This window comes from Chinchilla lanigera, unplaced genomic scaffold (assembly GCF_000276665.1).
Source record: "Chinchilla lanigera isolate Chin_1 unplaced genomic scaffold, ChiLan1.0 scaffold00016, whole genome shotgun sequence".
NCBI classification, from domain to species: Eukaryota; Metazoa; Chordata; class Mammalia; order Rodentia; family Chinchillidae; genus Chinchilla; species Chinchilla lanigera.
In genome coordinates, this window is record NW_004955417.1 from 13846997 (window position 1) to 13857534 (window position 10538).

Consider the following 10538-nt stretch of genomic DNA (forward strand, 5'->3'; position numbering starts at 1 on the left):
CATGGGGTCCTGAGTCCACGCTAGGGAAATTGAAGCTGGCTTGCTGAGTGGAAGAGCTGGTACACGAACTTCCTCTCAGGCAGGGTCAGAATGAACTGACTTTGGAGGGCAAGGGCAAGGCCACAGTGAAGAAAAGATTTCAGGCCGTGGGAGGAGCATGTGCAGTAGCCCGGAACAAAGCTAGGATGATATACTCATGACCTTGCAAGTACTTTAGGAGGTAGTGCAGTGAGACAGGAGGTGACGCTGAAGAGGTGAATTTAAGGACCAGCACATGAAAGAGCTTGCGGCACTGTAAGGATTTGGACTGAGGATGTAAGAGACCGCTGAACGCTGAAGGTTTAGGGCGGGCTGTGACCTGGGATTGCACTGTGGGAGCCCCGGGGAGGGTGGATTAGTTGGGTGGGCAGGAGAGCTGGAGAAAAGACTATGGGCTGGGTGGCATTAAAGGACCCTTAAAATACCCCACATATGACGTGATGGAACTGAATTAGGCAGGAGGGGACATGCTGGGGTGTAATGTACCGTGTTCCTGGAAAGACTGGTGGTTGGCTGAAAGGCAGAAGAGAAGAGAGGACTTCGCTGGAGTGATAGTGTGTGCGCCCGTAGTCCAGCGCCCCGGGAGCTTGGGGCCGGCAGACTGCAAGTTTCAGCCCAGGCTGGGCAATTTGATGTCTCAGGGAGGCCATGTCTCACAGTGAAGAAAAAAAGAGGCTGGGGACGTAGATGAGTGTGAAGGTCCTGAGCTCTATCCCCGGCACCACCCCCCAGAGAAAGAGACCGAGAAAAGGAAAGAGACATAGGGTTTGTAGATCAGTACCCACAGTCCTAGCTAGGGCTTAGGATACAAGAGCGTTACAAGAGAGCTAGAGCCGTGTGTGACTTGGTCGCTGCTGCATTCCCAGGTTCTAGAATGTGCCTGCACGTAAGAGGCGCTCGGTCACTGAGCGGATGGACTGTGCGGGTTGCAGCGTCACTTAGCCACATAGCAGATGCAGGAGGATGGGGAATGTAGCAGGAAGGGGAGGTGCTTCAGGGCCGTGAGAAACTTGGGGCTAAAGAGAAAGGTACTTTGGAGTGAACATTATGTGTGTAGGTGGAAGGAGGCAGAAGCTCGAACAAAGGTAAAAAGACTCGGGCTTGGCGATGCCTTGATGAACGTGTGAGGTGAGTTAGGTGCAGTCGTGTGTCGTGTTCTGAGCTGAGTGGTGGTCCTGTCACCTGCCTGTGCGTCTGTCTTTACAGCTGGCAAGGAAAGTCTGGAAACATGTTATCCATCGCTTGTAGTCTACTTAATGAGTACTTTATAGCATCTCCTATTTTAGGTCTATCAGACCTGGTGAGAAGTTTTCTCAGGAGCCAGAATATTTTTCCAGTTGCCTATCCTTAAGGAGCTGCTGTTAACTGTACCTTTTTTCATGCCCATCTCAATCAAATGAAGGGACAGAATCTAAATATATGAGATTTATTTTGATACGAGATTGTAGATTGAATGTATCATTTTATATCTTTGAATCATCTAGCCCAAACTTAGCAAGTTTAAATAATTCGGCAGGCATTTTCTACCAAAGCCCCTGCAGGAGGAAGAACTTTATAGGACGAATACTTCGTGCTTATAATGGGTTGCATTTATTTATTCAGAACCTACCCCCTGCCTTTTTTTATTAAACATTTTTTTTCTTTATCTTTCTGAGCAGGGTCTCACTATGCATTCAGGCTGGCCTTGAACTCACTTTGTAGCCCAGGCTGGTCTCAAAGTTATAGTGATCCTCCTGCCTCAGCCCCCCAAGTGCTGGGATTACAGGCATGTGCTACCACACCTGGCTTTTTCCCCCTTTTTAAAAGAGCATTTAAGTTTCTAAAACTGCTTGTAGGGAGACCCGGTAGAGTCTTAAAGAAGACTGGAGTTGTTTGTCTTGAATTATTTTCTTCCACTTTAGGATCTGAACCGGATGAGAAGTGAATTGCTGGTGCCTGGGTCACAGCTTGTTTTAGGTCCCCGTGAATCCAGGATCCCTATACTTTTGATTCAACAGCCGGGCAGAGTGACTGGTGAAGACCGCCTAGGCTGGGGCAGTGGCTGGGATGTCCTCCTCCCAAAGGGCTGGGGCATGGCTTTCTGGATCCCGTTCGTAAGTTACTCTTCGATTCTAATAGTGGCAACATTTAAAATACATGCCTAGTAAATCCCAAACGCTGAAAGTCTTCTAGAATGTATGTACAACTTAGAAACTGAGAAGTATATTTCTGACCTTAGAGGATTAATCCTGGGTGTGGAATACTTCATACAGATAGTCTCAGTACAAGTGTCTTCCTTGTGCTGACATACTGTGAATTTTTGAGGTTTTTTAAATAGCCTGACTTTTTTAATATAGTAGCTGTAAAATGTTGAGTTTTTAACGTGAAGTTTTAGTTTAAAAGCAAAGACAATTTTTACAGATGTATAGAATATACTTTTTTGTTTTTAAAATGTTAACTGTAACCATATAGTATTCTTATCTGTGAACTGCAGTTAAATTTTTTATTAAAATATCACATTATATTTTTCTCATTACATTAAATTTTTTTGTCTTTCTGCTATGTAGTTCAGGCTGGCCTTGAGTTCACTTTATAGCCCAGGCTGGCCTTGAACTCACAGCAATCCTACTGCCTCAGCCTCCCAAGTGCTGGGATTACAGTCATGTGCCACCACGCCCAATGTTAAATATTACTTTGGTGGTACAAATTATGGATGAACTATCAGACTACTGGATTCATACAGGCAATTAATTTTTAGCAATTATGCTTAGTGCAAGGGACATTCAGTTAATTATTTAGGAATGGGAATATTTTAAAATAATCTCACTGGGGTTGGGGATTTAGCTCAGCAGCATAGTGCCTGCCTGGCAAGCTTGATGTCGTGAGTTCGATTCCCGGTACTGGAAAACAAACAAAAAAAATCGCACTATATTTTTTTAAATTTATGACATGTTTCAAGCATCCAAAAAAAAATGCTGATGTAGTAGGTGGCTGTGTGCCCTTCACCTGCCCGTGAAGGAACGAAGCACGCAGACTCACTGGGATCCCTCTGGCCCTCTGTCCAACCTTCCGCCCCTTCTCATCTACAGTCATCACCATTCTGGTTTTAGTGTTTGTTGCCACGTTGCATATTTTTATAGATTTATTAAATGTTTTTATCCCATAATGATATAACTGGATTTGAAGTGTTTTCAAACTGTGTATCTCCCTGTGTATATGCTTTTGCTGCTTGTTACTTTCATTTGGTGTGGAGGTGTCCATGCTTACCGATGAAGCTCCATTCATTCATCTTCCCTGTCAAATGGTAATCAGCTGTAGGACGATCGCACTATGTGTCTGTCCATTCTCCCTTTAATGTTCATTTTGGTTGCTTCTCGTTTTTCCCACACAATCAGCAACTTTAAGTTGGTAAATTGATGGTATCTTTGGATTTTTTTTTTAGATCTATCGAGGTGCAAGAGTTGGAGGATTAAAAGAGAGTCTAGTGCATTCTCAGTATAAAAGGGCGCCTTCTATCCCAGGCGATTTCCCAGACTGTCCTGCCGGGGTTCTCTTTGCTGAAGAACAAGCGAAGACTCTTCTTGAAAAGTACAAAAGGTAAGGAGGTGCCCTCTCCCTTCTAGGTGTGTCTTAAGGAATAAGCAGTGGTGCCCGCCAGGCCAGCCGAGCAGCGTGGGCGTCACTTCCGTAACTCTTCCCATGCACTGTGGTATCTTTTCTTTTTCTTGAGCGCTGCAGTACCGTGACGTAATTAAGATGATGTTACTTAAGCCAGGAGATTGTCTTACGTCCGTCTGGCTTTTACAGGCACGTTTAGGCTACAGCCTTTCTCTTGGTTATTTACTGGCTTTGATGGTGGAGTCCACCTGTGGCCGTTTGTGGACACCGTGCTTTTAAAAGACTGATTGTAGAATTAATACATAATTGTAAAATTTTAATGAATCTATGAAGATAGTTAAAAATGCTTCACAAACTGATGTAGTCCTGCTATCCCGAGAGATGAGCACTGTTTTTATATTTTAGTAGCTGTTCGTCTAGACTATGTTTCTTTTCTTTAATTGGAGACCAGTGAATGAGGGCTTTATTTCCTTTACGTAGGAAAGTCCGGGTGGGCATCAGGAACCTGTGTTCCTCTAAACTGTAGGCTCCCTGTCTGTCTCTCCTCTGCTGTGGCGTCCGCCAGCCCTGGGGTGCGGTGGGCCTTCATAACTTCTATTTGTTGTCTGAGGCGTCAGTACCTAATCGGATGTTATGCTGTAATCCCTTTGCTGAGCTCCATGGGGACCGAGTTATGCCTTCTTACTCCCTGCTGCCATCACGGAGGCGGGCACAGGGCCTGGCTTTCTCGCCGTGTGTTCAGTGATTGATGCATGACCGACTGTGGGGCTCAGGTGATACATTCCTGGCTTGTTCATTGACCGGCTCTGTGAGGGTGGCGATCACGGAGCTATACTGTGTAGTAGAAGTCCTTGATGTGTTCGGTCAATAATTGATAAAAATACTTTTTTTTAATGCATGTACATTTTCTATAGGTACAGAATTTTTTTTAATAAAAAGATTGTTCTACACAAACTATTTTGAAACCCGCCCTTTTCATTTAACGATAGCTTGTGGATGGTTTCTTCGTATCAGTAACTCTAAACCGAACGTTGGCACGCTTAGGGCGGAGAACCAGATGATGCCTAGTTTTGGCTTTGTGGTCCCTTTGGTCTCCATGGCAGCTACTTAGCTCTGTCCCTGTGGCACGAGAGCAGTCACAGATGACATGTAAACTAGTGAGCACGGCCGTGTTCCAATGAGACTTTATTTATGGGTGCTCATACTTGAGTTTTATATAATTTTCATGTGTCATAAAATATTATTCTTTTGCTTTTTTCAGCCATTTAAAAATATAAAAACTGTTCTTAGCTCATGGGTTGCACAAAAATAGGCAGGGGCCACATTTGGCCTGTGAGTCACAGCTTGCCTGTTCTGGCTGGAAATAGAACTTGGAGTGATTCCGTGGGATTGCGGTATGGATGTGGATTTTACCAGTGGCCGATTTCTTTGTATACGTTCTGTGAACATTCTCTGTGTACATCTCTGTATATGTGTCTGACTTACTCATGCACCGAGCACGTACTGATTCAGAGTGTGCTGTGGGTCCAGCACCACTCCAGGCACCAGAGCTGTCACCGGGACAAGGCCGACAAAGTCTGTCCTTGGCGCTGTGGGCCCTATGTCCTTGATGGAACACAAGCTTCCAGGCTGGTAGGGGAGCTCCGAGGAGGGTAGGGACGCTAACTGCAAGAGCAGAGCTCAGAAGAGGGAGTGGGGTCCAGCACATGGGTGGAGGGGTGGCATCTGACAGGCTGGGGGTCCAGTTCTTCCGCTGTAAAGAAGGCTGAGCCCAGGCTTAGTCGGGTAGATGCTGTGCTGGGGAGACTGGGTAACGCTGCCTGGACTGCGACCATCTTCTCGGTGAACAGAGTGGGGAGGTTGTGAGCTGGAAGAGGAGGTGGAGAGGGCCTGCTGGAGAGCTGAAGGAATTGTTGTAAGCAGTTTTCTGGGACAGTGGAAAGTTTAAGTGACCAGAGAAATAAGAGATTGGTAAGGCGTGGAAGAGAGCTCCTGCTTATTTTGTGTTTATAACGTACACAGGACTGTTTAGGACCACTGTGAGTCCTTCCTGCTGTGTGCCGCCCAGCCCATGCTGGCCCTGGCCCTGGGGAGCTGCTCCGACCACGCTGGGCCTGCCACGTGGAGGGCGTTGAAGGCAGAGATAAGGGAGGGACTTTCCTGCACCTGGTCTCTGCGCTGATGAGCAGGGCTGAGGGGCCGTGGGGAGCAGTGAGGAAGTGGAGTGTAACCGAGCGGGAGGCTCTGATGGGAGCAGTTTGGGGGAGGCCGAGTGGGTTAAGAGAGGCAGTGCTCCAAGAGTAGCATCCTTGAAATGGGGCTTGTGAGGGGGCACCGACACCGGGCCGTGACCAGACCTCACGTCTGACCAGGAGGGTGGGTCCCGGATGTGGAGTGACAGTAGGCCAGTGTATTCCAAGGACGATTTACGTAGATGGCTGAGGCTACTATGAGTGACAGCAAATGTTCGGGAACGGAGAAAAGGGGCATGGAGGTGAACCGGGGCATCGGGGAGTTGACAGAGGACTCGCCCTGGCAGTTCCGTGGCTAGTTATGCTGACGCGGGTGCTGCAGGCTCAAGGTCACGTGTAGCAGCACTAGTTGTAGAAGCAGAGGTTTGGGAATAACCAAAGTGTCTTTCAGCAGATGTCTTTCTAGCTGCCCAAGTGGATGAGGGTATATTTATTTGGTGGAACAGGAAAGAAGGCATTTTACAAAGAACGAAAGAGACTGATGTATTGATATAAAACGATCTCCAAGAAAACGTGAAGTTAAGCAAAAAAGTGCTGCGTCTAGTATGCTCCCGAATGAGTAAAAAGAAAGGAGTAGATACTGCATGCTTCTGTGTGAGTGGAATGTCTTTGGAATGTTATCTGAGGAACTGATACAGATGTTGTCTTTGCAGAGGAGCAGGGTCACTGGGAGGGATGGGTAGGGTGAGAAACTTCACTTAGCCTTAGACTTAACGCTGTGGATGGATAGGGACATGTCCAAGCTCTAGGAGTGCCATGTGCGTGGGCCTCTCAGGCATGGCACTCTCTGCAGTGTCTACTGGTCACTTGGAACTACTTCGTGTTGTGTTGCTGTTATTTTCTTACATTTTAGGGAAAGTGTGTGTGTGTGTGTGTGTGTGTGTGTGTGAGAGATGCATTACAGTGGCCTTGATTATTTTAAATGTCACTCTCCAAGTGTTGAAAATCTGTTCTCCTCTTTGTTTTTCTTTAGGCGCCCTCCTGCCAAACGGCCCAACTATGTCAAGCTTGGCACGGTGGCACCTTTCTGGTGTCCCTGGGAGCAGTTAACTCAGGACTGGGAGTCCAGAGTCTGTGCCCGAGAAAGGTCTTCTGTAGACTCCTCTCCAAGTGGTGAGGAGAGTGACCTCAGAAGTCACCAGGGGCCCCACGCTCCCGCGCCATCTTCTGAAGCAGGCACGTCTGTAGATGACCCTGCAGAGTCAGAAGTCATGGACACAGGGTGTCAGGACCAGCCGGGGACTGAGAGGGTGACGGGCCAGGATGCCAGTGAGAACCACGTTGCTGTCACCAGTAGTCCACTCTGTGTTCTTAGGTGAGTGCAGGTGACTCCCGGATGTATTCTGCATTATTTATGTTTATGTTGAACAGGCCACGGGATGCAAACGTTAGCACTGGTCCTCTATGCAAAACCCAGGTGAATGCTTGGGCTTTCTGCAGGGCGTCCTTTGATGTTGCGTAGAGGGCCCAGCAAAATAGCTTGGTAAGAGTTGAGTTGAGGGCATGACAGTGCTGATGAAATGAACGCACTGTCGCCTGTAGCGCTAGGCCGAGGCAGCTTCCCTGTGACCGCTCTCCGGTAGTCTCTGCTTGCAGTGCCGTGCCCTCGGGGGTGTGGTCCTCCTGCAGGTCACCGAGCTCCTCTTGCACTGGGCAAGCTTTCCTTGCTTTGCATCCTTCCGGTCATGGACTCGTGGTGGGCTAGCAGCCCCTCCGTGGAACACGCTCACCCCAGCAGCTGCTGGGTGAAATGTGTTCCGCCCTTGGAACCCTGCAGGCCAAGTTCCACTGCCTGGCAGCTCCCTGCGGAATGCGCTCCCGTTTTAAAAAGCGCTCATGTCTTTCCCTCGTACTTCTCTTCCTGTACAATAGGCTCAGAGCTTCCCACCCGTCTTTCTTACTTCACATCTCGCTGTCCTTTCGGGCTCTCTCATCAGATGCCAGTTCCTCTCTGTCCCCACCCTGTCGCTGCGATGACAGCCCTCTGCTCTACCCGCTGCCTTATGTTTCTCTGCCTTTAACTTTTTAAACTTTTAGTGTTAGAATGGTAGACACAAAGGAAAATATTTTTACTAAAATATTAATATGTATTTTTAATTTAAAAAATTATAGTTTTGGTACTTTCTCACAGATAGTCTAAAAAGATCAAATTAGCTCTAGCAGTGCCTAATCTTCTGATTGCATATCTTTCCTTAAACAAAATATCCACAAATATGTATCTCTGGCTTCATACAGGAGCAGAAAATTACTGAAGCAACTATCCACCTGGTGTGGGCCCCGTTCTGAGGACCGGCGGGCAGCGCGGTGGGCCCCGAGCAGAGGCCAGCCAGGACTGACCAGAGAGGCCTGCCTGGCTTTCACGGACCGCTTCCCCAGGGCCCTGGTGTGGGTCAGCCTGTCCCTGCTCAGGAAAGGCAGCCCGGAGCCGCACACCATGATCTGTGTCCCAGCTGAGGAGGATCTGCTCCGGCTCAGTCAGGACCGGCAGTACCGTGGTCCCCAGGAGTCCCGGCACAGCGACCCATTCAAGAATGAGATCCTGAAGCAGAAGGAAAAGAAGAAAGTGGAGAAAAGGCAGAACCGAGGATGCACTGCTCCCGAGGGGCTGGCAGCAGGGCCGCCTGAGGCCAGGCAGGAAGCCCTGACCCAAGGGTTGTGGGCAGGTGCCCTCCCGGCTGTGACTTCACACTGCTCCAGAGCCCTTCTAGGCTTTGTCACTCAGGGAGATTTTTCCATGGCTGTTGGCTCTGGAGAAGCCCTGGGGTTTGTTAGCGTGACAGGCTTGCTGCATCTGCTGTCCAGCCAGCCGGTGGCTGAGAGGGGGTTGGTGCTGCTGAGGCCGCCTGCCTCCCTGCAGTACCGGTTCGCAAGAATTTCTGTTGAGGTGTGAATGCGCGTGCTTCACGGCCTAGCAGGGCTTGGATGGTAACTTTGCCAAGTCCCACAGTTGGAGAGTCGTGCTTTCCCTTGTCTTCTGTTTCAAAATAGGTAAAATTTCTTGGAAATAAGAATAAAAAGTGACATATTATACAAATGATGAAAGGTTTATATCGTTCCAGTTCTCTCGTTGATTTCCATCTTTCCTTGTCCTGGCTGTAATACCTTTACATTGTTTGGCCTGTGTAGCTGAAAGCTTTTGTATTATGATCTCTGGTCCGCATGACTCTTGCTGAAAAGCATTAGAAGCTCTACCTTTTATCATCCCTTTTTTGTTAGGAACAAAGGTCTGTTTGGAAGGCCTTGTCATGTGATAAGCAGCAGTAATGGTTTTACCCATCTGATTGTCACTGAAGAAGAAAAGACGATAAACATCTGGCTTCTGTGCATGAAAGTCAGGCCCTGGGTAGGCCATGCTCAATTCTGTACCATAATCAGATGCGATCCTAGGAATCATTTAATTTTTTTAAGTAAAAATTATTTTTGTTTTACAAAGAATTTCTCAAAAGCATGAGCATTTTCCAAAATATATCCTATGGCTTAGACAGTCTAAACATAAAGATTGCAGTGTGAGGTTGATTTGGGAAACTCTGGGTTAAGCATTTCTTCATTAAAGGACCTCTTCACACTCCCATGTCATAACGTGCATTGTGAGTCTCCGGGAAGAAAGATAACAGTATATAGTATCGTCTTAGTCACCTCCTCGCTGGAACAAAATACCCGATACCCACAGCTTACGGGAAGAAAGGTTTATCTTGGCTCCTGTCTCGGTCCGTAGTTTACTGGCTCCGAGGCAGGATGGCGTGGCAGAGGGGTTAGGAAGGAGCTGGGAGGGAGACAAACCCTTCCAGGCCAAGCCCTCAGACCCTGCCGCTTCTGACCGGACCCTGCCTCTTACCAGAAGTCAGCTACAAGCCCCGTAATCCAGTCCGCTTCCGAGAGCCCTGTCCCTGAGTGCACTTGGTTTGGGGAGACATCTAGATAAAAGCCATAGTGAGTGTTTTCTAAATCTTGGCGATGCCCCAAACTCCTTTGCCAAGGCGCACTTTGGAGGATGTGTTTGCGGGACCTCTGCCGTGCGGTAGGTGACCCGGTGCCTGCCCCCACCGATGCAGTCACTGTCCGCCGCGGTCCTGAGTAGGACATGAAGAAGCCTCGTCCTGCCCACCGCTTTTATTCATCCACAGAAAAACTCAGTGCCTCATCAGCTTAGCTGTCTTTACACCTTACTTCCTCTCTTAATCTCTAGCAGCGCCTGCGTGGGATCTTAGCAGTGGGAATGTGCAGTTAAGCATTGTTTCAGGTGAAAGCATCATGTTTCTGCAGTAGCATTTGACAGTGAAGGTCTTCGGGGTGCTGAGCTTCAGAAGGTGCCGCCACCCTTACAGTAGGGCCAGTCGGTCTGCGGCTGGCGTTTCTCCTCTCACCATCCCTCTGAGTGTCCAACCCAGACAAGACTGGAAAAATAGTGCAATGGTGTCTGTAAACAGTAAGTCAGCGTGTCACCTGATGCTCACTTGTGACGTTTGGACCGTTGCTCACGTGTTTTCTAGGCTCTGCCACTTCATCTGTGGCTCAGCTCTTGACAGAAGCCGCCTGACCTCCTCCTGTGCAGCCCCCAGCCTGGGGCCTGTGCCCCGCCCTCATCGCAGGGGACAGGGCGCCTTTGCAGTCCCTCCTCCCTGAGGACGGTAGCTCAGCGGCTGTGCTGAA

General features: G+C 48.5%; 1 protein-coding gene across 1 annotated transcript in view; it reads left to right on the forward strand.

The window, feature by feature from the left end:
* Pop1 (POP1 homolog, ribonuclease P/MRP subunit) overlaps positions 1-9452 on the forward strand; it is a 33422-nt gene extending 23970 nt beyond the window's left edge. The window contains exons 13-16 of the mRNA XM_005381847.2: positions 1941-2132; positions 3461-3615; positions 6862-7203; positions 8124-9452. Coding sequence (XP_005381904.1) covers positions 1941-2132; positions 3461-3615; positions 6862-7203; positions 8124-8778 — 1344 coding nt within the window. The 3' untranslated portion in view covers positions 8779-9452. The remainder of the gene's footprint in view (positions 1-1940; positions 2133-3460; positions 3616-6861; positions 7204-8123) is intronic.
* Positions 9453-10538: the final 1086 nt, after the last annotated feature.